Below are 26149 nucleotides of genomic sequence, written 5' to 3' on the forward strand. Positions count from 1 at the left end.
AAAAAACCTGTGACCTCTAGTTTCCACTTGATAATCTATCAAGGCTGAACAAAGATTTTTTTAAGGCTCGTAATAATTTTTCACACAGACAAATCAACGTCCTTAAGCCTAGTTTCCTCATTTGTGTGTGAAATAGGAATAATAATAATCTCTGTCTTGTAACATTGATTTTAGGGTTTAAGGGGAAAATGAGCATAAAGTGCTTAGCAGAGTGACTAGGATGGGATGTTATGCTCAGGAAATACTTGCTGTGATTAATTTTCATTATTATAGGAATCAAGATTCAAAAGTTATCCCGAAAAAAAAAAAGGAAGGGTGCTACATAGGAGATAGAATGTAGAGGTAGGCTCAGTCCCAGGTGAGGGCCGTGGTGCCATGCGGCCTGGGCTCTCCTCCGCTGGGTCACCATGTTCAGTGGACAAGCCCTGCCTGCAGTCCCATGGCATTGTTCATAAATTGAAGGGGCTGGACCAGACCCAGGAGGCTGAGGGCGGTGCACCTGGGCGGCCACCACCATCTCCCCACCCCCATCTCTCATCACAGAGACTTCCTCATGGAGCCTAGAATGACCTGGAACCTCCTTGACCCAGAGATCCAGGTCACCCTTGGCGGTGACTGTGCAGTTGGCATGTGAGCTAGAACCATTTACCATTCCTTGACTAGAGCCTCTCTCAGCCCTCAGCTCCTGTCTTCAGGAATAGATGAAGGAGGGAAACAAGTCCGCACTAGATTTTCCAAGCTGTTTCGTCTCCATTTTAAAGGATAAACATTTCCCAATCGCCAACCAGTATCGTTTCCTTCCAAACCCTGGCTTTGGAAATAAGCCTTCCTGGTGGGTGATGCGCAATCTGCCTTGCTGGACCCTTCAGTCTTGCTCCCACCTGCTTCTCTATCCTCTGGTGAGAACTAGAGAACCACACAGGTGTGTGGAAGTTCCCTCGAAGGACGTTGCCTCAGCCAGAGACTCTGAGAACGTGGATTTCTTCTTGTTACTATTGGTGTTTGTGGCCAAAGAAACAGGATAAACACGTTTTTATTTCTTTTTTTCCCCCAGGCTTCCAGAAGAGCATCTTAAAGCCATCCAGGATTATTTAAGCACTCAGCTCACCCTGGACTCTGATTTTGTGAAGACGGGCTCCTGCAATCTCCCTCATCTGAAGAAACTGACCTTGGTCCTATGCAAGGAACTCTATGGGTAATGGTGCCTGTAGGGGTGGGGGTGGGAGGGATGTGTTGGCTGAGCAAGAGAATCGGCTGTCAGAGTGGCCCCTGTACCCCACCTGGCTATTTCAACACCGCTGGTATACTCAGAATAATCACACAGTTGGCAGGAACTTAGAAATCTCTGTGGCTCTTTCGAGGTTTTGTTTTCATGGTATTTGAACTGTAGCGCTTTCCCCTCCTCCTCCCTCCCTCCCTCCCCTCCCTCCCTCCCTCCCTTCCCTTCCTTTCCCTTCCCAAGAAGTTAATTTGAAGCCAGTTGGTATGGGAAGAGGTGAGCAGGCGGACACTGCCAGCCCTTTCACACTTGCTCAGGAACCAGCATTTAAGACTTTTGGGGCTAGTCTTCCTTCTGGCTGCAGCCGGCAAATTCAACAAGCAAGTAGGGCACAAAGAGGAAATAAACTAGTCAGCCTCTTTTCTGTATGATGGTGATGGCCCAAGATATCCGGTGATGGCAAGTTTTTAATTGAGCAAATTCACCAAAACTTCAGTTTTCTGATATTGAATTCATTGAATGACCAATTGGAAAAAATTCCAATTTCATTTAGATGTTTTAATTTCACATTTTAATTTTATTAACGCAAAACTTAATTCCAAGTTTAATTACATTTTAACTGTTAAAAGTGGACATCGTCTACATTAAACATGTGCTTAAAAAAGAAAGATTCAGGCAGATATGCCATCTGAAAATTTAGTAGAAAAACAGTGTAAATGCCTTTTTAAAAGCTTGAAAAATAGAAAATAAAATTCAAAAACATCTGAAAGAAATCACGAGGAGCCACAACAATGCCATCATAAATGAAAGGTCAACATTTGGTAGGAAAAATAGCATTTCATGTGAGCGAGGTGGGTTTTTTGGCCTATACTATTCTGCGTTTTATTACAGATACCCCAATTTCAAAATTTTCCTATCAGATTCTCTGGTGCATACCCATCTTAGCTTAGTTGATATGCAAAAAAAGAGTCTTTCATCATCAGTAATCAAATTGAACTTTTCCTCTCAAAGACTCCTTAAAGTACAATCAATTTGGTTGGTAAATTTAACAAATAATTTCGTTGACAAATCGAGCACTCACCAAATTGGCCAGTCAGGTTTAATTTCACTGAATTGGCTTTCTACCAATGCGGTTTTGGCCAACCGGACCTAAGGCCATCATTTATAAATTCCCAGGGAGAGCTACTTTTCCATGTGACACTGTTGTTACAATCCATTTATCACCAGGGAAAACACATACGTGGCACTTTCTCTTTAAGAAACGTAACTTCAGGATGACTGGCAACAAGCTTTTATTTCTGCTCCAGTGGAGAGCCTGTGACATGCCACTTCCTTGCCCAGGAGGAAATTTACCGTTAAGTCTCTCCACTGAGCTTCCCCTTGTCACCCCACACATTGGCAGCATTCCCCAACACCTCATCGCTACCTGGACTTTCCTAGGATCTGAGTCACCCCACCTTATGGGGACAACAGCTTCCCCAACGTCCTCTCTGGTACATTGTACTAGTGGAAAAAGCTTCCTTTGACTTCTAGCTGTTCCACATCTTTTTTTACTGAATAGCTACCTTCCTGTTAGAATTAAAGATTCTGTGAGGTTCCCCCGTGCACGACTGTTTGTCTTCGCCATGATAGGCAAAGTGATAGCAGGCTTGGAGACTCGGTTAAGTGAAGGGTGGAATTTTAGAAAATCTTAGGAATAAATTATGTTTTCCATGCTCTCCACCCCCCAGCCCCCCCCAGCCCCCCTGCTGATGCTGTTCCAGGAAACTAACTACAAACTCATAGTTTTCAAACTGCTTTGGTTGGAACAGGTCATTCATTCATTCATTCATTCATTCATTCATTCAACAAGTATGTTTGGAGGGCCTCCTTTGAGCTCTGTTCTGGGTACTAGGGTATAGTAAGAAACACAACGCACAAGGTTCCTGCTTTTTTAGAGCTTGTTGCAGCTGACATCTTAGTAAGGAGCACAATAGGAGATTAAGTCTGTAAATACACAAGATAATTTTAGTAAGTGTCATGGCAAAATAAAATAGGAAAAAGTGATGGAAAGACATTGAGTATGTGTTTGTGGGGGGGCGTGTCAGTGTCCTTTGGGCGTCAAGGAGGCCTCTCTGAGGCAGTGACAGAGCTGAGACCTGGTGACAAGAGAGAGCTAGCCATCCAGTAATGTGGCAGAGGGGCGTCAAGTACAAAGGTCCTGAGGTAGAAATGAGGCTGGCCTGCAAGGAACAGAAAGAAAGTCTGTGTGGCTGGAGCGTGACGAGGGAAGGAAAGCATTAGGAGTGGAGGTCGGGGAAAGGCAGGCGTAGACGGCCAGATCCAGCAAATAAAACACTGAATGCCCAGTTCAGTCAGAATTTTAGATACACCACACATACTTTCTTAGTGTAAGTATATACCATGCAATATTGAGATATACTAGATTTTCCAATGTATATCTGAAATTCATTTTAACTGGGCGTCCTGTGCTATATTGAGCAAAGCTGGGCAGGAGCCACAGCATGTCTGCCTCACAAGGCCCTGCAAGAATTTTACAGGACTGGGGTGTGGTTCGAGCTGGGGCTGTGAAGAGTGGCTCTCAGGTGGCAGACCCAAAGCAGGGCACTGTGGACCTGCTGTGGCTGCGACATGATGGCCGCCCACGAGAAGGGAAGTGAGCGGAGGCAGGCATCTGTCTGTTTTGCTTCCTGTCGAGTCCCGAGGCTTAGACAGTGTCTGGCACCTGAGAATGGCAGATGGATGTTAGTTACATGATCCCAGGCCTTGGGGGTGCATGGGTGCTGAGAGCTGGTGTGACCTGGGACATGTGTCAATGGTAGAGCTGGCAGACCTGCTGCCTGGTTAGATGTGGGGTGAGGAGTAGACAAATCGAGGGTGACCCCTAGGTTTTTGGAGTGAGCGGCTGAGTGAATGGTGATGCCAGTTACAGAAAAGGTGAAAGTCAAGGGGGATTGAGTTGGGGGGTATCTTTCTCTCAGCTACCATTGGCTTGAGGTGCTATTAGACATGCCGCCAGCTGAGACGCCAACCGAGACGTTATTCTAGAAGTTAGAGCCCAGGAGACCTCAGGGTTAGAGGTATACATTTGGGACTCATCGGAATACAGTTGGCACTTAAAGCTGGGAGACAGTGGGGTACTGCAGGGAAAAGGGGACTCAGGGTGGACCTTTCGAGGTAGGGCACAGGAAGAGGAGCCGGGGACTGAGGATGGCACCAAAGACGACCAGGTCTGTTCACTCAGACCACTTGGCATGACAGCAACTCCCTAAATAGGATGATCACAGAGACTCAGCAGTGAGAAACGGTCCGAAGCTTCCTCTGCAGAAATGTTACCACGTCACCACGTGCATCTGAAACAAAGGCCTTTAGCAGAATGTAGGCTAAAGGAAGATTTAACCCGGAGTTAGGTTATCTAGAACCAGACAGAAACTTTTCCAGAGAAAACATAAAAAATAAACTCAGCAGCGTCTGGAAATATTTGGTAACCCTTAAAATGGAGAAACGAGAAGACATGCAAGTGGAATTTTAAAATAGGATGTCAAAGTGTGGAAATACTAAGTGAGGGCAGGGTAAAGATGTTAATAAACAAATAAACAAACCCAGAACAAAAATACGTCATCATCATTTTAACTGCTTCATTGGAGGCCATAAAAATAAACCCATAATTTTCAAATCAAATTTGAAAATCAAATCACAAAACAGAGCCGAGTATCAGGGAGGACTGAATAAGCACATGTAAAGAAGGTGTGATAAAAAGTTGATAGTCTTTGCAATGAGGGCATAGAGCTCAACTTATAGTGGGTGGAATAGGCTCTGGAGGAAGCCGGAAAAAATGATGCATAATTGATGACTAAATGTATAAAAGAAAAATTTTTCCCCAGGCTTTTAAAAGAGCTAAATTCAGGAATTGAGAGACATAAAGATCCAATTAACAGAACAACCAAATAAACACCTAAAACTCTTCTTAAATGTTTTCTAAACCACAAGAGAAAATGAATGCATGAAGTAAACACTTACTTTAATAAATTGCCATATTTAATATTATTCCTACTCCTTGATGATACAATAAAAATTCTGAGCCAGTATCTCCAAGGAGAAGACTACTGACCCGGGATTAACTCAACCTAGATGTCATTCAAGGGCACTGGGTGTCTTTGCAGATTAAAAAAAAAGAAAAATTGTGAAAATGTGTTAATTACATGCTTCTACTTCTAAGAGGATCCAAGAATTTTTTCCAAAAATTTTAGCATGCTGGTGATCCTAAAAATAAGAACCCAGCAGCTAACTGAGCAGCTGGATATAAGTACACCCAAAATGAAAGCATTCATTCTGTACTCCCAGAGCACAACATGCTGGAAATAGAAATAAATAACAGAACTAGCCACAACTACCCAACCATCTAGACATTTTTATTTATTTTTAAAAGATTTTTATTAAAATATAGCTAACACACAGTATTGTGTTAGTTCCAGGTATACTTTTTCTTAAACATTTTTATGAAAATATAGCTACTTGTAGACATTTTAAAATCATCTCCTAAACCACAGAAGAGTTAAGGAACTGACAGAATGTTTGCCCATCTGGGTTAGGTGTAGGGTACAAAGTACAGTAGGTTCTTGAACAACAACAACAAAAACCCACATATAACTTTTAAAGTAGTGAGTGAGAAACCAATTTAAAATGAGCAAATAATTGCTCACTAGTAAATACTAATGATAAATTTTTAACTAAGGTAAGCAAAAAATTACCGAGGAAAAGATGAAAAATAAAGAATTACAAATCATTTTATAATGGAATCCAGCCCACCTAGGATGAAAACAACAGAATGGAAAAAAATACTAGATTTAAAAAAAAAAAAAAAAGCAAAGCAATATATAGAGTTTATACCAAAGTATAAAAATACTAAAACAATTCCCAATAGAAAACTAATAAAGAACATGAACAGTTTATACAAATAGAAAGTAGTAGAAACCAACCTTGTAGAAAAATATTAATGACATTAGAAATTAAAGATAGGCAATTCAGTTCATCAATATTGAAATGTTATAACCACTAAAAGAGAGAGAGGAAAGAAAATAATAGAATTCAGACAGTACATCTGATGAACAGGCTTGAACAGTGCTGTGAACGTAAGAACATCCAAACCTGTAGAGATTAAACCATGAGTTTATTTGAACCAAACTGACAACAATTTGCCAGGAAGGAAAATCTCAATGGATTAAGAAAATACTCTGGAGAATGGCAGTTCTGCAGTTTATTTTATACGTTAGAGTCAAAGGAGGAGACATGAAATCCATTGGTGGTAGATTAAGGGGGAGGGAGAAAGCAAAGCGAGGGTGGGGGGGTGAGGATATCTCTGGGATTGGATAGAAAGTAAAATGGAGAGATAACATACTTTTTTTGCATTGGTGGGCACAGGATAGTTAACATTTTACAGCACCTAGAGGTGGTATTTGGGGAACATGACAAAAAGACGCGTTGGGTTGTGCGGTGAGGGGCCCGGAAAAAGGGATTACTCTGCTATTCCAAGGGCCTGTTATCTTAGATGCAAAAAGACAATAGGCAGGCTCACTTAAGTTAAAGATTGACCTTTGTCAAGGAAGCTACAGGCCAAGGATGTGGCTCCTGGCCATGACCAGCCTTTAGTTAGGGATTTTCTTGTTCAGACCATCCTATGTGGTTGATTTGGTCTCTGAGTTTGTAGGGCCTGCCATGTGTGGGCCTCCCCTGAATTTGTCAGGTTTAGAATGTGTCCCATTTTTCATGCACAGTGTCTATGGCGCTGTAACTGGTACCATCTCTCAAAGGCTTGGCAATATTGATCAAGAGCTTTAATCTCTGCTTATCCTAAAATTGCAATTGAAAATAAGAAAAGAAAAGCCATATGAACAAAGCTGTTCAGAGCAGCCTTTATTTATGGTCCCCAAGGTCTCAAAATAACCCAAATATCTAGCAATTGATTTGGGCACATTTCCCCCACAGACTATTTTGATACCATTAGAAAGTTAGCTATGTAAAAACATGAACAGTCTTTGGTGAAATAAGTGAAAAATAGAACTCAAAATTGTCTGCCACCGTGCTTAAAACAATAAAGCTGAGAAGGGAACAAAGAATCGATAAAGCCTGGTATTGGCATCCTCAATGGATGAGACCGTGGGAAATCTCTGTGGGCGTCCCTCTCAGCTGCTGGGAAGGGACTGGAACCTGAAAGCACTGACAGCCGGCACCGGAAGCCCCTGGGGCCCACATTTAAAATGCAGATTCCAGACCCAATCAGGTTGGGGCCCAGAAATTTGCATTTTTAACACTTGGTGTGTGTCTGTGAATCTTATCAAGAGTAAACTTTGGAATGGTGGATTGCTAAGTGATTTCAAAGTAGTTTTGTGATTCTAGATCCAAATTTTCTATGGGCCATGTATGGCTAAACAGGTAAATCGGGTCCACACACCACACTGCAGTTTGGTCCGGGGTGTGTGACCGGAAGGAGTGGGGGTCTGGGGGGGGGGCACGGGGGACCAGCACTGACAGTCCTGGGAGCTTGTGCTTCTGGGGAGGATTCTCGCCCTTGCCAGACGGGGCTCCAGACGGGGCCAGGGATGCCTCAGCCAGGTCCTCACTAATTCTTAACCTTTACGGTGTCCCCTGCCCACAGGGAAGTCGTCCGGACTCTCCCCTCCCTGGAGTCTCTGCAGAGGTTGTTTGACCAGCAACTCTCCCCAGGCCTCCGTCCACGGCCTCAGGTAAAGATTTTGGGGTTTGGGAGATGAATTTGATAAACTGGGGGTGGAGGTGGGGAAGAGGAACTATCGCGTGTTCCGAGGACTCCGAAAGGAGCCCCGCCCCCATCCCACTGCCTAATTTTGATTTGAGGAATAAAGATTTCAGGTTATTTCATCAGCAAAACTGCTTACTAGTGCTGAATAACCAGGCGAGGCAGGGCCTTTCCTATCCTTTCTCCTCCGAAACTGAAAGAAACACACAAAGTGCTAAATTCTTGATCCTGCCTCTTGCCCCAGGAAGTTAGGTGCCAGTGCCCCTCCTGCTCACCTGCTCACAGACACCTGCTTACAGCCTAGTTGGGGGTCAAGGCCAAGTTGTCTCCTGAGCCAGAGATCTGTGTAACAAGAGGCGTTATCATCAGCAGAGTTAAAAACAAGCAAAGGCTGTATCTCAAAGTACATGGAACCAACATAAGGGACAAAGGATTCATGTTTTTTTTTAAAAAATCTTCTGCAAGTAATTCAGTAAAAACAACGCAAATTTTAAAGTGGGGAAAGGATACACAGAAGGTTGTTTTCCTGGAGAACTGGGAATGGCCAATGTACACATGAAAAGATGTTCAACCTCATCTTGTTAGTAACCAGAAAATGACATTGAAAATCAGAAAGGCAAAACGTTGGCTGGTGAGGTCAGGGCTTGGCTGTGGGGACCAGGGACTCACGGGAGTAGGGGGCTCGCGGGAGTAGGGGGGTCTCGCCTCTCCTCATGGCTGGGAGTGGAAATGGGTTTTCCGAAAGCAATTTGGCCATTTGCATTGTTGGAGGGGGGGGAATCCCCCCCCCCTTCTAGCCTTTAGTTCTTAGGGCTGGACTAGTAATCAAATAATAAAAATTACGCAGACTGGATTAACAGGAGAAAAAGCAGTTTCATACGTGCGCACTGGAGAATCACAACATGATACTCTGATCATAAAACGAGGCTTAAAGAACTGACTGAAGTAGGCACCTCTTTATACTTTTTAGGCAGAGAATAGTTTGTGGGAAATTGACAAGACAAAGTCGCTACTCATTAGAAGGAATCTAAGCAGATGTGGGCTTGGGCAAGGCAGTAAGTTGCCACAGCTTGGGCTTGGGCAGTAAGTTGCTACAGCCGGGGCACGGCTTGTTGCACAGGCTTTCTCCCACTGGATTGTTTAAGTTTTGTGAAAAGGTGTCTCAGCCTCAGGAGCAGGGAGGGCTCCGATCACGTGGAGAGTCTTCTCCTGCTTTTAGGGGCACAGGGGAGAGTCAGGGCTCCTCCCGCTCCTGCTGCCTCTCAGGTGACCTTGGTTGGAAATGATCAAGAGGCCATTGTGGGATATGGGGGGGGCGACCTGCCCTGGGCCCCCCATGAACATGTTAAATGCACTATCCTTCAAGCAGTTCTATATGTAGGCAGTTGTCTTACAGACAAGATGTTGACACAGGTGTTTATTGTGGCTTTGTCTCTGAAAGCAAGAACATTGGAAACCAAACAGACACAGAGTTGTAGACTATGGGACAGAATTTTCTAAGGTGGATGCACTGATGTGGGAAGACCTCCAAGACATACTGTTGGGTGAAAATAAACAAAAACAATGGTATATAAACTATGACATAGAAATCGGAGCAGAAGGATTTATACCCAAAGGTCAACTCTGGTTACCATGTCGGGATTGGGGGGCCATGGAAGTGGGGAGAAGGGGGCTGGTCCAAGAGGAACTTTGGGTTTGACTATATTGTTTAATTGAGTTTTTTAGTGAGAAAATGTATGTATATTTTATGTGTACAACTTAAAAACTCATCAGAAAATGTGAGCTAATTTTGCTTTCCTCCAAGTGAATGAGGGGTTAATGTCCAGGAAAGAAAGAACAAATCTAGACAAAGCAAGGGCCCTGCCGGATACTACAGATTTAAATGGTTTGACTAGGAGACCACACACCTGAGTTTCTGAAGTAGATTTGAAGAGGGAGAAGCCCCAGAAGGCTAAGCTGACAGCAGTCACTGGGCCGGCTGCCCCGCCAGCCAGTGTTTGCAATTGGTGGCAGGACAGAGCAGCCAAGGAATGGAGGGTGGCTGTGGACGTGGAGATAGAGAAAGGGTTTTTGCTCTTACCTTCCCTATAAGACCCTGAGGCTCAAAGAAAAGCAGAAAATGGCATTCTTGATGCCTTCAGCTCACAAATGAAGGAGGGAGTCCTGATGCTGCCTGAGGTAAAGGACTGTGGCCCCTGGATCAGAAACATCTAGTTCAATCTGACTCACCTCACTGCTCCTTAGTTTCCTCATCTGTGAATTGGGGATAGTACTGTCCATTGCTGCAGGGTTCTGTGAAGGAGTAAATGACATTGCAATTCTAACCATCATTAGGCCCTTGCCCTTAGGTGGGCAACACAAGATGGGTACCCCCGGCCCCTCCGTGGAATTTATTTGAGAACTGCTGGGAGGTAACATTATCAACATGACTGCTGGCCTGAGGGTTGGGGAGAGCCTTGGATCTGCCCTGTGTGGTGAGAAAAGAGAGGTTCTTAACCTTGGAGCCCACATCCTCCTTTGAAAAGTTCAACTTTGAAAAGCCAAGTGAAAAACAGGGCCAGTTTATGTAAACCCGTAGGTGACACTCAAGACCAATGCACACACCTCTAGGCTGGGCTGTGAACTATGCCTCAAACTGCATTCTCATGACATTTGAGGCTGGATCGTTCTTTGTCGCGGGGCACTGTCCTGTGCACCGTAGGTTGTTCACGCATGCTGGCCTCTACCCACTGGATGCCATTAGTATACCCCAGTTGTGACAATCCCAAATGTCTGCAGACATTGTCAAATTGCCACCAGCTGAGAACCACTGGGCTAGATCTCCATTCAGATCTCAGGGGTGCACTAGCTGTGTGATCTTTGACAAGTTGACTCACCACTGACTCAGTTGCCCCATCTGCAGAACAAGGACTAGAAGAATCAATACATATGTGGAGTAGATGAGTGAATGCATTCAGAATATGCTCGGCACAGTGTAAGAATTCATCAGAGCGTCATATGCGTTCTGCTGAATAAGAGGCAAACAGACAAGGCTCCAGCATTGTTCTCATACCTTCTGTTCCAAGAACTCACTCCTGTTTGTCAGTAACTTAATTGATACTTTGTAAGTTTTTGCCACACCTGCCCCAAAAGACACAGATTCAGAGAGAGTGGGGGGGAGGAGACAGCAGCCTGCAATTGCCAGGTGACTGTCCAAGGTGGCAAGCAGGTAATTCCAAGTGTCCAAGAGGGAGAACAAAGGAACTTGAAATCTGTTATTTTTTCAGTCTTCTTTGAGAAAAACAACCCTCAGACAAGGGGATCCTGAACTGTCCCATGTACTACCAGCTTTTCTGCTCTTGCTGGAATCTCCACTCCTTTAAGCCTTTCCCCTGATCATAGTAGCCATAGACTACAAGCTTTATTAAGGAGCAAGGGCAAGTACTTGCCAAAATGTAGTCAGAGAAAGTGTTGACAGATCTGAACTGCTGTGATGACGATGGTGACAGTTGTGGTGGGGAGTGATGGGTGGTGGTTGGAGGTGATAGTGATGGTGCTGATGGAGGTGATAGTGGTCGTGGTGGGGGTGGGAATGGTGACGATGCTGCTGATGACAGAAGTGATGGCAGTGGCAGACGTGATGGTGGTTGGTGATGGCAGATGCACTATACTAAAGTGGCTGGGTCAAAAGCAAGCGTAGGTTGGCTGACGTTTTAAGCAAGGGGTTGAGTCGAGGGTCATCACCTGGTGGTGATAACCCTCATTCTATGCTGCTTGGTGTTCAAGTTAGTCATATGTATGTCTGGTTTTCTCATCCTGCTTCTGGAGGGCAGGGATGGTATCTTATTAACGCTATACCTCCAGCACCCGGCAGCGTGTCTGGTACGGAATAGTAGATGCTTTGTAAATGTTCGTTCTGTGCATAAATGCTTGAGATTATGGACTCAGTGCCGGGCCAACAGGATTCAAACTCTGCTATGCCATTTGCTAGCTGTGTGACTTCCGATAGGTAACTCTGGCTCTCTGGGTCTCATGCATGCATGGGACAACTTTACTGAGCATCTTCACTGGCGAGGCACTGTTCCAAGCACCAAGGTCGCAGCACTGAACACGGCCCTCATGGTCCCAATTCTCACGGAGCTTACATTCCAGCAGGGAAGCACACAATGAACAAATCAGTGATCACGGTGATTGACAGAAAACAAAGCAGGGGGATGTGATACAGATGACCTGGTGGCTGCCTTAGCGACATGGTCAGAGTAGACCTCTTTGTGGATCTGAGACCTGAGTGACGAGAGGGTGGCTTTCCCAGGTGAAATCCACATCTCTGGGGATTCCTCAGAAAGTACAGCTCAAGGCCATGGGCAGATCGGAAGTGAGGGTGAGAGTGGCTGGGGGCAGGGTTAGTTCATACAGTCGTACAGGACAGGGTGAGGAGTCTGGACAATTTTCTCCCAGCAGTGGGAAGCAACTAGACTGGGGTTTTAAGTTGTGGGATGGCTATATTTAGGAAGAGTAGGAGCAACGATGCTGTAGATACAGGAGGAGGGAAGGTAATTAATACAGAAGCCAATCCTAGAGTTTTGTATCAGGAACTGAGTAGATGAGGTGAGAGTTGCTGGGGCAGAAGCGGATTTAGAAAGAAGAAGAAATGGAGACTTCTTTTTTGGCCATAATTGTGAGATGATTGGTGATGTCCCTGATTTCCTTATCTGCGAAGGGGGATAATCATAGTGCTTACAGGGTTTTGGGGGATGAAATGAGATGAAACGTGGGAAGCGCCCAGCGTACCACCTCTCGGTGGCCTGTGCTCAGTGAATGCGTCCTTATTTGCTCATTTCTCAGGTGTGTGGTGAGGCCAATCCCATCAACATGGTGACCAAGCTCAGCCAACTGACAAGTCTGCTGTCCTCTATTGAAGATAAGGTACTTGGGGGGTCCTGCAGCTTCTCTTGGCTTCTCTGTGGTCCCCTCTCCATCAGAGAATGCCCAGGGGTGCAGACTCTGTGCTCCCTTTGCCTCTGTCCCAAAGGATGCCATCTTCCCTTCGCCTCCCAGCTCAAGGACCTTGTGCATTTGTGCCCACAGGTGAAAGCCTTGCTGCATGAAGGTCCCGAGTCTCCCCATCGGCGCTCCCTCATCCCTCCAGTTACTTTTGAGGTAAGTGGCTGTACCCTTGTGCTTCCCAGTTGGAGGCTGGGGGACATTCTGCCCCCTGTGGAAGGAGGGCTTTTGGCTCACCTGAACAAAGGCAAGGAGCCCAGCTGCCATGAATGGCGGTCAATGGAACCACCCATGACGACGCTTAAACATTAGAATGGGCGCCAGATGAATCTGTGGAACCTCCCTCACAGGGAGGCTCCCCAGGAAAGAGCTACTTGGCTCAAGATGCCTTAACCTTTGTTCTTCTCCAAACAGGGGCCGTGCGTGACATCAAATGGGCTCCCCCAAACTGGCTATATAGTGCCTGAAGGGAGGATGGGGAAAAAATACAACTCCCATGATTTCCCCTAGGGTGACTGAGTAGAAGCTCCAGGTTCTGGCCCAGAAATTTGTTTTTCTTAATTATCCTCGGAGATTCTTGTGTAGTCATCATAGCTTTGATCCCACATTCGGAAACACAGGACGAGACACCCCTTATAACCTCCCCCAAGGCCTTTCTAGCCCTGATGATAATTCTGTATTAGGCTATAGTTCCATCTTCTGAGCATGGCAATTGTCTTTTTCCTAATTATTATCAGTCATTGTTCAATTATGGGTTGTAGCAGGCCCAGGAACTGAAAAAGCTATGACCAAAATCCTGTCTGGAAGTAGTTGACACATCAGATTAATGCGCGTTGTCAAATTAAGCAGTAAATGAACCATTTGCCAGCAGTTATCATTTTCTCCATCACACCTCTTGGCAGATGGCTGCTGTGCACACAGTGCACTAGCTGGGCTCCTGCCCACATTGTAGTGATTTTGGGGAGCCGACAGTGGGACCGTGAGCATGAGGTCCTGGGGTGCGACCCAAGGGCTGCCCAGCCTCACAGACTAGAGGCTCACGGTTGGCACCACGAAAGCCTGGACAGAAGGGATGACCGACATCTCCCTCCTTTTCCCCTCCTTCCTCCCTCTTCTTCCTCCTCTTCCTCTTTCTCTTTGCAGGTGAAGGCAGAGTCTCTGGGGATTCCTCAGAAAGTACAGCTGAAAGTCGATGTTGAGACTGGGAAACTAATCATTAAGAAGTCCAAGGATGGTTCTGAGGACAAGTTCTACAGCCACAAGAAAAGTAAGAGCCCCTCACGCCCACCATGCTCTCACTGCTAGTGCCCTTACGGATGACCCGCCAGTAGCAGGCTGCTGGAGAAGCAGGTCTGGCCAGGGACATCCCAGCCGTGTGCTAGGACACCCGCCTGCCTATGGAAGCCCCACCCAGCTCTAGGGCCCACCTCTCATGACCCCGCCTACCTGAGGCCTACTCTGGCCTTCCGCCTCCTTCCTCTGAACCCTGGGGACATGTAGCAATTCTGTGATGCGTTCCTCCCCCCTAGATCTCCTCCAAGGGCCTGGCACAGGGCCCTCCACATGTAAGGGACGTGTCCCAAACCAGGCAGCATCTTTATTATAGTACAGACTGAGAGGCAGTTTCAAATGCCCGGGCTCTGCAACCAAAATCCCAGCTCCACCTCTTCGCTGCTGTGGACCTGGATACATCACATGACCGTTCTAGGCCCCAGTTTTCTCATCTGTAAAATGGGGATGATAAGGATGAAGGGAATAATCTCCATGTAAGGCTCCTTAGGAAAGAGCCTGGCATGTAGGAGCCACTCTGAGTACCTGAGGCTTTGCATTTTGCACCATCGAGTAAACTCACCAGTAAAAGGGGAATGTTCACACACCAGATGCTTGTGGAGAAGTTGCTTTGGGCAAGGCACGGGGATCCAGGACAAACAGATGGATGAGGCCCACGTGGAATTCACATCTGTAGCCCACGTGGAATTCACATTCCAGAGCATTGAGTGGCTAATACATGCTCAAATAAGTTTATCAATACGGTGATTTCAGCTCCTGATTAAGTGCTGTGAAGAAAACAGACAGGGTAATGGGGCAGACAGTAATGGGCGGGAGGCAGTGTAGAGGGCGCAGAGCCTTGAGTTGGCAGCCCCGCTGGGGAGGACGGCCAATGACAGCTGGGCAGTGTGGCCTGAGGTCAGTGGGAAGAGACACTCTGCAGGGAGGCTCCTGTAGGAGGGGCTTTGGATGGCAGCAGAGCAGAGGGTGAAAAGTGCAAAGATGGGGACCTGATATCTGCTGCCTGGACTGAGAGCCTGCCTGCCAGGGAGGGGACTGCTCCATGCCTCAGTTTCCGCATTTGCGCAATGAGGGTAACCAATGTATAATAACGTACTATTTTCTGAGCCTCATTTCCTTACTTAATCTTATCCTCACAAAGACTTTTTGAGGAAAGTAACTTTACAGATAAGGAAACTGTTTTACTTACTCTCGGTAACTCAGCTGGTAGGTGGCAAAGCTGTGACGTGTGGGGTCCTTAGTAGGTGCTCAATAAACGCTGCCATTGTTGTAATTTGGGTGGGAGGGGGAAGGCGCGTGCAGGGCTACGCGTCAAAAGGAAGGGCATGGGGCGCTAATCATAGTAGAAACCACCTGGGATGGAGTATCCCCCGGCTGGGAGGACAGTGGCAGGAGTTGCTTCGCTGTGGAACTGAGGACTTGCAGACAGCCTAGACCAAGTGGAAGAAAGATGGTGCTAAGAGGACCTCTGTGTGCCAGGCCTGGTTAACTCACAGTATTGGGTCCCCAGAGGGGCTGGCAGGCCAGGGGCCCAGGGAGGCCATGCAGTGTTGTGGGAAGCAGGGGGATGCCAGGGCCAGCCTGGGGCCATGGGGCCAGTGATCCCAGCAGAGGGGAGGAGAACACTTGGAGAAAGCACTTGAGTTTCCTGAGAGACCCCCCCAACTCCCTGGTTCTGGCTAATGGGTGTCAACACTTGCCCCCGAGTGGTTCTTTCCATGTGTAGCTAATAGGTTTACTCTGTGACACTTGACAAATGCTGTGGACTCTCCCCTCAGATAAAATCTCACCTTCACACAACAGTTTGTGTTCCATTTCAGGAGGGTTTCAGACGCCCTGAAGCCAAAGTCTGTCTGGTCTACAAACACTATTCTTCATTCTTCAGGGTCTCAAAATCCCTTGCAATGCATAACTACCAGGATGCCAGATTTAGCGAATAAAAATTCAGGATGCCCAGTTAAATTTGAATCTCAGATAAGCAACAAATTATTTTTTAGTATAAGTATGTCCTGTGCAATACTTGGAACTTACTTATAGTAACAATTTGCTCCTTTTCTGAAATCGAAATTGAACTGGGTAGCTTGTATTTTACCTGGCAACCCTGGGCATGAACAGCGTCTTTGGTCCTTAATAGAGTAGTTTGGGAATAGACAAAAAACGCCAGGACACAATATATCAAAGTGATTTTGTAGAGAGTAAAGGTAAATGTTTTTTTATGAAACTTGTGTTGGTGTTACACACACACGCAAATTTGTGTGCATGGGTCACCATGTAAAACATATTTTTCCTGGGGTCACAGGCAAAAAGTTTTTTTAAAAAGGCCATAAGACCCCGAGCTAGAGGCATTTCCTTTTTCCTACTGTTTGGAAGTGGAGGACTCTCATTTTTGTTAAAAGTCTGACATGTGGGATGGAATGTCCTGGAGGCAGGTTCTAGCCGGATGGAGACTACTGCTGATGGCCAGAGTGGAAAGTTGGGAAAATCCTGCTGCGTTAGCCTTGCCACACAGGTGCCCTGGAGGGAACCTGGGCTGCAGTTCCATGCTGTCGGCCCACTGTCACTGAGCCTTTGAGCTGGAGTGACCTTCCAACATTGTGCTGGGTCAGCAACACCAGCCCTGAAGCAGACACCTTGTGGCACGTCCCACACAGGGTCCAAGGCGCTAGCCACAGCCTTACCCCCTCAGAACACTCACCTGAGCTGTTCCTCAGATGGTAGATATTTGGCCCAATAGCCAAGCCCTACAATAATGCCCATTGCCTAGGAACCCCTAGCGTTAGATCTCCAGAAGGGTGGGAAGGGAGATTCTGTGCTCAGCACCGACTTGGTGTCAGATGCTGTGCTGGGCACAGTGGGACAGAGGGTAAGAGCACAGATGGGCTCAGGGGCTAGACTGCCCAGGTTCAAGTCTAGGCTCTGGCACTAGCTAGCTATAGCACGTTGGCCTGGTTTCTTAACCTTTCTGTGCCTCCATTTTCTCATCTGTGAAATGAGAATAGTAATAATAATGATGATGATGATGATATTAGATTTCTCAGAGGCTTGTCCTGGGGAGTAGGTGAGTTAATGCATGTGACAGCAGCTCACACGTGTCCAGCAGTGGCACTGGCCCCGTGGCAAAGTGTCCAGGCAGAGACCAGGGAAGGGAGGTCTGCCCCCTATGGGCCTGCCCCATCCTGCAACCTCCTGCTCCTGACTCCCACCTGGGGTGTGGCACCGAGGTCTGAGCGATACTCTCAGGGCAGCAGGTGGGTTGGGAGTGTGGGGACCAGCCCCGGGTAGGAGGTAGGGTGCAGTGAGCAAAAGAGCGTAGACAGCCCAGAGAGGTGTTAGAAGTCCAGCCTTGAGTCCCAGCTCAGCCACTTGTGACTTTGGTCTAATGTCCTCTCTCTGGTCCTCAGTTTACTCTTCTGACAAATGGGTATAGTAGCATACTGGAGGGCTGTTGTAAGTCTTAAATAGGTAAGCATTAAAGTATGTAGTTGTAGATGCCTGATCTCTGCACAGTACACCTGAAGCTGAACAATACTGACTGACAACTATAATTTTATATAAATATATATATATATATATATATATATATATATATACATACATATATATATATATGTATGTATACTTATATATTTGTATGTATATTGTTACAGGAAGCCGAGTACAGCATTAGGAATAGAGACAGTGGAAATGTATTGGCTCTGTGCGAGGGACAGTGGATAGGGGGAGGGGGGCTCACACAGTGTGAGGGATATAAATGATAAACGTCTAAGTTTTGCTTTGTCTTGTGCACCTGAAATTAATAAAAATTTTTTAAAAAAAAAAAAAAAAGTATGTAGTGCTTGGCCTCTAGTAGGTGCTCAATAAAACTGGCTGCTCCCTCCACCATCATTGTCATGATGATCCTTCCAACATAGCTGTGAGGAAGGCAGAATAGAGCAGCGAAGAGGATGGACCAGGAAATAAAGTCCCTAGACACTGGACCATGACAAGCTGTCATATTCATGCAGAGTTGAGGTCACAGTGTCGGGCAGGGCTGCTGTCCACTGCCAACTTGGGCAGGAGAGATGGGGACTCACTGAAGGTTTGAGCGGGAAAGGGCTGCGTTAAAAGTGATTAGTTCAGAGTTGATCTTATCTGTCGTGGAAAGTGAGTTACAACTGAAAGGGATGGACCCAACTTTGACAGGAAGAAACAGAAACCTAAGCTGAATGAAGAGATTGTCAAAGGGTGCCTGATTGCTCTAAAAAAAAACTTGAGGTTCCTGGGCTGAAAGAGATACCTCCCAGGGCTCTGAGAAGCACAGTGAACTCTTGCCAGTTTCATTCAATGCACATTTTCCTTCTGAGCATCTTCTATGGGCCAGCCCTGACTTATAGCCCTCTGTCAGAGAATTAGCAGGTTCGAAGGGAAAGCTGACATGTGAGCACATTAGGATGTGTCTGAGGCCAGGTGGGCCCTGGGGGAGGGCTGATTAGCTGTGCCGTGGGCTGGTGTAAGGAGGCTTTATACACAGAGATGGCTCTGTCTCTGAAGGAGTTCACCAAGCACAGGGCATGCGAGGTCCCTGGCACTGAGACAGTGGCATGTGCAAGGAATGGAGCAGGGTGCTAGGGAAGTCACATGTAACTTGTGGTCCTACAGGGAAGGGCAGAGGAGCATGGGGTCTCAGATGTGGGCAGGGCTTTGAATACCAAAGTCAGGGCTGGAGAGCACCGACGGGCTTACCACTAGAGGGGTGAATAGACACCTTCGTGCAATTATGGACAGTGGGGAAGGAAAGTTTCTGTCAGATCAGGGATGGGTGAAAGCCAAGCTGGAGATACGTGGCCCTGAGAAAACCCAGGTCCAGTCAGGAATGGACTATTACAGTGCGGGTTTGTGAGACCTTAAAAGAAAAGCATGGATGCCCAGAGCCTGGTGGCCTTGACTCTCTGAGGAATGCACCCACCTTGCTTCTCTCCTCCCTCCAGGCCAGTGGAGCCCAGCTCACCCCCCAGCTCACCCTCGGTCATGGCACCTGTCACACCAGAACACAATGACCTGTTCACAAGTTCCCTCCCCCAAAGTCGGCAGGGTCTTTACCTTACAGACCCCTGACCTGCGCAGGATGTGGTACCCAGCAGGGATTGCCAGTTGATGGAGGTGCTTGCAACGTGGCTTATAAATCCCTGGCCCCCCTCCCCCAAAATCGATTAACGCATGCTCCACAGAGGCCTAGAAGTGGATCTTTTGAAACTCATTTCTAAATTCCCAGAGTCTAGAACAGTGCTTGGTACAGAGTAAGTGATCAATAGATATGTACTGAGTCAATGAATGAATTAATGAGTGGATGCATTCCAGGCCACTGAAATAACACAGTTCACGTGGCTGCCTGTTTACGTGTCTTCTGTAACTGTCACTGAGAGGCAGTGTGTTGGGTAAATTGGTTTGATGTAGTGGATTCATGTCCTGGCTTCATGGCTTGATAATGGTGAGACCTTGAGTAAGTTACTTAACTACTCGAAGCCTCCATGTCCATGTCTATTAAATAGGGGTTCCTATGGGGCTGCTGTGGGGGCGAGTGGGATGAGGCACGTCCTTAGCCAGTCCTGGCCCACAGCTTCCAGTCACGGTTATTATTGCAACGTGCTGCCCACTAGGAGGAATGCTTTGGTGGCAGGTGTTGGAACTTCCTTGCCTCTTCCAGTCACCATATTTATTGGTAGCTTTGCCATCAAGGCTTTCTATGCATAGGAAAAGCCAGCTGCTGTCTGAGGAAATCATAATGTATTCACTCACTGAGCGGCTGCCACTCGTATGTGCCAGGTGCTGGGGATGCGGAAGTGAACAAGCCAGGGAGGTTACTGTCAAGTCACGGAGAAAACAAACAACTACACAAATATATATATATATATATATATATATATATATATATACACACACACCAGGAAAGAGTCAGGGGATGAACTCTAGGCTGGGAATTTGAATAGGATCATCTGACAGTAATGGAGAAGTGTCATTTGAGCTGACACCTGAGTGTATAGAAGCTGCTGGCTGTGCAAACACCAGGGAAAGAGGTGCCAAGGCAGGAGAAAGCTTGGTGTGGGAGAAGGCCAAGTGACTGGGACGTAGATGATGCAGAGACGGAGCACCAGTCACGGGGGCTTGGTGAGCTGAGCCACCGTTAGGAGGTTTCAAGAAGGGGAGTGGTGTGGTCCCACTTTAAAGTGAACTGTGGCTGCTGTGCTGAGAATAAATTATGTCCAGAGGTAGATGCAGCTGGGGGGACCAATTAGGAGGTAGATGCAGCTGGGGGGACCAATTAGGAGGCCATGGCAGTAGCCAGGCAAGAGATTGGTGGCTTGAGATGGGGAAAGGTAGACAGATCGGGAATGTTTTGGAGGTGAAACTGCTCATATCTGCTGATGGATGAGAGGAAGAGGAAAGAGGAACCAAAAAGAGCTTCTAGCTTTATTTAACTAAGTGTGGAAACAGGTGGGCCACTTACTGGCCCTGCTAAAACATTAATTCTGATCAAGCAAGATGTCACATCCTGGGGGCAACCACACAGTCTTGCAAATGGATGTCAAGGAAAACCAGAAATTCAAAGGGAAGGAGACCTGGCTGAATAGTGGCAGATTTGGGAAAGTCTTGGGACCTCCCAGGCGGACCTCCCAGTAGGAACCACAACATGGGATGTTTGCTGCTGACGGGAGGATGGGATTTCCGAGTACACAGGACGTGCATGGTGTCCCCTGGGTGGAACTTCCAGTCAAGATGGCAGCCAAACAGACACACTATCGTCAGCTCCCTTTCTAAAAGCAAAGCTCACAGGTCAAAGAAAATGAGAGAAAATGATGACAATAATATTCTGAATGCTGAAAAGCAGATGGGGGGGCGGCCGGATGGCTCAGTTGGTTAGAGCGCGAGCTCTGAACAACAAGGTTGCCAGTTCAACTCCCACATGGGATGGTGGGCTGCGCCCCCTGCAACTAAAGACTGAAAATGGCAACTGGACTTGGAGCTGAGCTGCGCCCTCCACAACTAGATTGAAGGACAACAACTTGGAGCTGAGGGGCCCTGGAGAAGCACACTGTTCCCCACTATCCCCCTACCCTCCCCCAAAAAAATTTTTTAGAAAAAGCAGACGGATAATGGTAACCAACTTATAGGAACCAAAAAAGCTGAGTTTTAAGCAAGTAGTTGGAAAAACTGAGACACCTGACTCATACCACAGAACCCACAAAGGGCGCAGGAATTGATAGCATCAGGGGCCCCTAGAAGTGGGGGTGAAGGTGGGGCTATCAGTGGCAGAATTGGATGAAAATCTGTTTAAAAAGAGTTAGACCCACCAGATTCCTCTCCACTCCACTTAGACCATGGTTGCCTCTTATTCATTCGGCAGAAGACTGGATGTTTAGTCTCCAAAAAAGGTAAAGGACTGGGGGACACCAGGCCTGGTGAGGGCAGGGGAAGCTGCTGGAAACAGAGGACTAAATAACGTCACTTTCTGAATGCTGAGACACAGCCTGCCTCCCTGCCTGACCCAGGATGCTGCCAGCCAGGCCCACACCCCGCAGGCAGGAGACTAGAAGATTCTTCTCTGGAGCACGTGACCATCAGAGGGGCAAAAATCTAAAGAAACTGCCATGAAGAGGTTTCCCTGTGAATCAGCCATGAGACCACTCAGCAGAGAAGCCCTGTTCAACAGGCCCCCTCTCTCACTGCCAAGTGAGAACTGGCAGCCAAGAATCACCAGACAATGGAGGGAAGCCTGGAATAGGACACATTCAGACTCAGGGCAAAAATGAGCAAAAAGACAAAAAACTTGGAGGAAACAATTTATGAAGGTTAAAAGTAATAGGCCCATGAAACAACAGAGTGCTGTTTTAAAAGGAGCATTCAGGAAACAAAATAAAAATGAAGAAGGAGGGAAGAAGAAGAGGAGGAAGTAGGAGAAAAGGAAAAGGACAACACGTGTGAAGTGCTGTCTGCCGGGGAAGCTCATAAAGGGCTCAGCACCCAGGGGTTTACTGGGGCTGGTCACGTGGCCACGCGCTGCCTGGCACGAACCCAAATCCCAGACTCCCAGGAGGAAAGCAGGTGTTCAGCCTATACCACACTGTTTGTACAGTGTAGGCACAGTGAGCCGCTTTCATCAGTCAGTCAATGCTGGGAACCCTCCCCAAATCCAAGTTCCAGATGCCAACCAAGGGCCGCCTCGCAAGCAGGCTTTCCAAGGACAGCAGGCAGGCCTGCCGTGGGACCTCCCTCCTGCAGGCGGATTCGCACAAGATGGCATTTCTCAGCAGCAGTGCCACACACTAGAATGAGCAAGGTCTCCAGAGTCTGAGGAAGATCACTGCAAACTCAACAGTTCTGTTAGTGAAGCATGAGGGGGGCGTTTTCAGACACACAAGGCCTCCAGAAACTTATCACCCATTCTCCCTTTCTTGAAAAGCTGCTAGAGATTTTGTTCCACCAAAAACTGGGGCATAGACCAAGAAAGAGAAAAACATGGGAGCCAATGCAAGAGAGACAGAGGCGAATGCGTTTCTGGATGATGTGGAAGGAAAACCTGAAGATAATGGCTGTGCATCAGCCCCAGAGGTCACCTGTCCAGAGAGGAGAAGACCCGGGGGCCCTGGGAGAGGCTCCCTCGGGATGATGAAACTGATAAACAGCTTGATCACATAGAAAAGAGAGTTACAAACTGAGAGAATTTGGACCAATGAAAAAACATGGCAATTATTAGCTCCAGGAAAAACAGAGGTGTATAGTATAAGGAAAGCAATCAGCTTGTCTGTCAATAGCATTTCCACAGTCATAATGAAAAAACACTGACCACTTACCTGGCCAAAATGATGGTATAATTATTGAGAGGATGATGGTGGGGGGGCAACATTATGCATTGGTGGGGGGAGGGTAAGGACGAGAGGGGGGACAGGCTGTATGTGTGAAAGACAGCTAAACCCTCATCTTCTATAGTGGGAAGTCAATATGTAATAGGAAATATTGAAAAACCTAAAACCAAAATCAGGACGTAAGCATGCTGTTTAGAGACACGGAATAAAATTCTAAAAGAATCCATTAAGAGAACTGGAAGTGGTTGCTTCTAGGAAGAAGAACATTGGAGGGAGCTGAGGTTGGGGGGTACTGTTATGTGTACAAATCTTGTAGAAAAATTGGAGCCTTTTTATCATTAATAGAAGTAAAAGAAAATTTTAGGTATAAAATGAAAGCAAAGAAAAAGAAGGAAACGAGGAAGAGAAAGAAAGGAAAGGAGGTAGAGGGGAGAGAGAGAGATAAAGAGAGGGAAAGGAGAGAGGGAAGCTAATGAAAAGACGGAAAGTCCTGCTGTCTCTGCTCTGGCCAGGCCACCTCTTGTTTCCAGGCAGCACCGTTCCCAAGCACGAGCCCCTCCCTGAAAGAACAGCCAGGAGCAAAGGGATCTGGGAGACCAGGCACCAATTTAGTGCTCAGCCTGGGGATGGGAAAGTCAGCCTTGTCGATAGGTGCCACAATATATATCAGAGACTCTATACATATTGGGTGACGAATGAATGAATGTGGGTGAATGAATAATTGAACTTCTGTTTCTCTTAAGTCCTGCAGCTCATCAAGTCTCAGAAGTTTCTGAACAAGTTGGTGATTTTGGTGGAAACAGAGAAGGAGAAGACCCTGCGAAAGGAATATGTTTTTGCTGACTCCAAAGTAAGTGACAACATGCTACTAAGATGGCCAAGAGGGACGTAAGGGACACGTGTTTTCTGAGGCTGGCTCTGTGCCTGGAAGCTTGCACCATTAGCTCACTCACTTCTCACAACCCACTTCCCACCTGGGAAAGCTGAGCCCGAAAAGGTGAGGGGACACGTTGCAGGCCAGCTGGGATTTGCGGAGCAGCAGCTCTGTTTTCCCCCTCTGCCACGCTGCCTGCTCGGGAGGGTACATCCTTTATCATCGTGTCTATGCAGCCCCCAGCCCCATTGGGAGGCCTTCAGCTTCTCTGGGCTGCCGTCGGAAGCCCTCTGGGGCACCCTGGAAGGGCAGTGCTCCCTCCCTTTCTATACTTTACTCACTCTGCAGAAATGAGACGCCCTGCCAGGATTGGCTCCTCGGGTAAGAGGAGGTGTGGGCTGATGGAAAGCTCGGGGTCTTTCGGTGTCCCAGTGGGCCTCTGTACAGCCAGAGCAGGGTTCTCTGTGACCTGATACCTTCTCTGATGTACCAACCAGGGGATGAAACCCACTCCCTTACTGTTTGTCCTCCAGTGTACGGTGTGTATGAGGCAGGGCACGAAGGGCTCCCACCACATCAGGTCGGCACGTGGCAAGGCTGGGGGACAAGGGCTCCCGGTTCACATTCACAGGGATAGCCCCCACCACCTGCCCTGTGGGCAAAGTGGCAGGGCTGGGCTGGTAGGAGGCCAGTGGGAGGCCTGGGGGTGCCCAGAACTGGCCAAGAGGGTGGGAAGGACTGGGAGGGATGATAGAGAAGGTGCTGGGAGAAACAAGGAAGTGGGGGCCAGACAGGTGATGGAAGGTGGAGCCTGGCCGGGCATCGTTCCAGACACAGGGACATAGGTCCAAAACTCAGTGTTGCCCATTGCTGCAAGCTCAGGATTGAGACTCAACAGTAAATGGAGGCACCAGATTTTGAGCCATCCCTAACGAAAGGCAGGTTTCCGGAAAGACAGCCATTCTAGAATCATCTTTGTGAGTTGGTTTCTTCAGAGGGGAGTTCTTGAGATTTGCAATTATTAGGATGAATCATATGAAATTGCCATCTTGGTAGGCCTGGAACAAGTAAATATTGGTAATTTCATATGGTATAATCCAAAATTTTTATGTATGTGTATTTACTATATTTGACTGTACGCTACAAGAGGCCGCATTGCTTTGTGCCCCACTGCGTACCCAGGACAACTAAATGAAGACTTCATATTAAAGAGGCTGTGACAGCCTTCATGTGTTCTTTCCTTTTCAATTAGTTTCTTTAAATTGTCTTTCATTAAACAAGTAATCTGTTCTCATTGGTGAAAAAGTTACAAATAAGCAAAAAATTTAAAATAGAAACACCCGTATACCACTAATAAACCTTAGATTATATAGTTCAGGATTAAAAGAAAAGTAAAAATGCGATGATGCTCTTCATAATGTTTTACCAATTGGCTGTTCATACTCAACACTATATTTTGACCATCTATTCTTGTTGATAGAGTATTTCTGCACCAAAATTTAAAAACCCTGCGGTGTTCTAGCATATGGATGACCCATAATATGATAATCAATTCATTTCCTAAGACTGGACATTAAGTTTGCATCTAATTTCTCCTGTTTGGAAACGTGTGCTGCAGTTCCCATGGTACGGTTGGGTCTTTGTTCGGTTCCTGAACATTTTCTTAGAGTCGGGTCCTTGCAGCAGAACGGCTGACTCACAGAGAAGCCACTTGCTTAGACTTTGGACACATATTCCCCGAGTGTCCTCCTGGAAGTTCGTACCGAATTGTGCCCCGTCAGTGTTCTTGAAGCTGATGAACCCTTTGAAAGGGTAAGGTGCAGGAAGGCAGAGGCCTTTCTGAGTCTGTCTGCCCTTGAACCCCTAGAAGAGAGAAGGCTTCTGCCAGCTCCTCCAGCAGATGAAGAACAAGCACTCGGAGCAGCCGGAGCCGGACATGATCACCATCTTCATCGGCACCTGGAACATGGGTAGGTGGGACCGCCTGCCATTGCCTCCCCTTGGGTTCCGCTTCCTGCCACAGGCATCCTCCAAGGGCAGGGCACACCTGTCTCCCCCACCCCCAGCCCTCAGCCCAGCGGCACAGCCTCCGTTCTAGGGAATTGCACCCTGTTCCTGAGACCCTGGGTGAAAGGAATGAGCTCTAGGACTCACACCTGCAGTGCCGC

General features: G+C 47.1%; 1 protein-coding gene across 3 annotated transcripts in view; it reads left to right on the top strand.

Moving 5' to 3' along the window:
• Positions 1–26149, top strand: part of INPP5D (inositol polyphosphate-5-phosphatase D) — a 109759-nt gene that overhangs the window by 50838 nt on the left and 32772 nt on the right. For all 3 annotated transcript variants that reach the window (XM_019739751.2, XM_019739749.2, XM_019739752.2), the window contains exons 5-11: positions 1055–1195; positions 7875–7962; positions 12819–12899; positions 13062–13133; positions 14121–14244; positions 23851–23957; positions 25849–25951. In XM_019739751.2, the coding sequence (XP_019595310.2) occupies positions 1055–1195; positions 7875–7962; positions 12819–12899; positions 13062–13133; positions 14121–14244; positions 23851–23957; positions 25849–25951 (716 nt within the window). The remainder of the gene's footprint in view (positions 1–1054; positions 1196–7874; positions 7963–12818; positions 12900–13061; positions 13134–14120; positions 14245–23850; positions 23958–25848; positions 25952–26149) is intronic.

Source organism: Rhinolophus sinicus, linkage group LG01 (genome assembly GCF_036562045.2).
Source record: "Rhinolophus sinicus isolate RSC01 linkage group LG01, ASM3656204v1, whole genome shotgun sequence".
Lineage (NCBI taxonomy): Eukaryota > Metazoa > Chordata > Mammalia > Chiroptera > Rhinolophidae > Rhinolophus > Rhinolophus sinicus.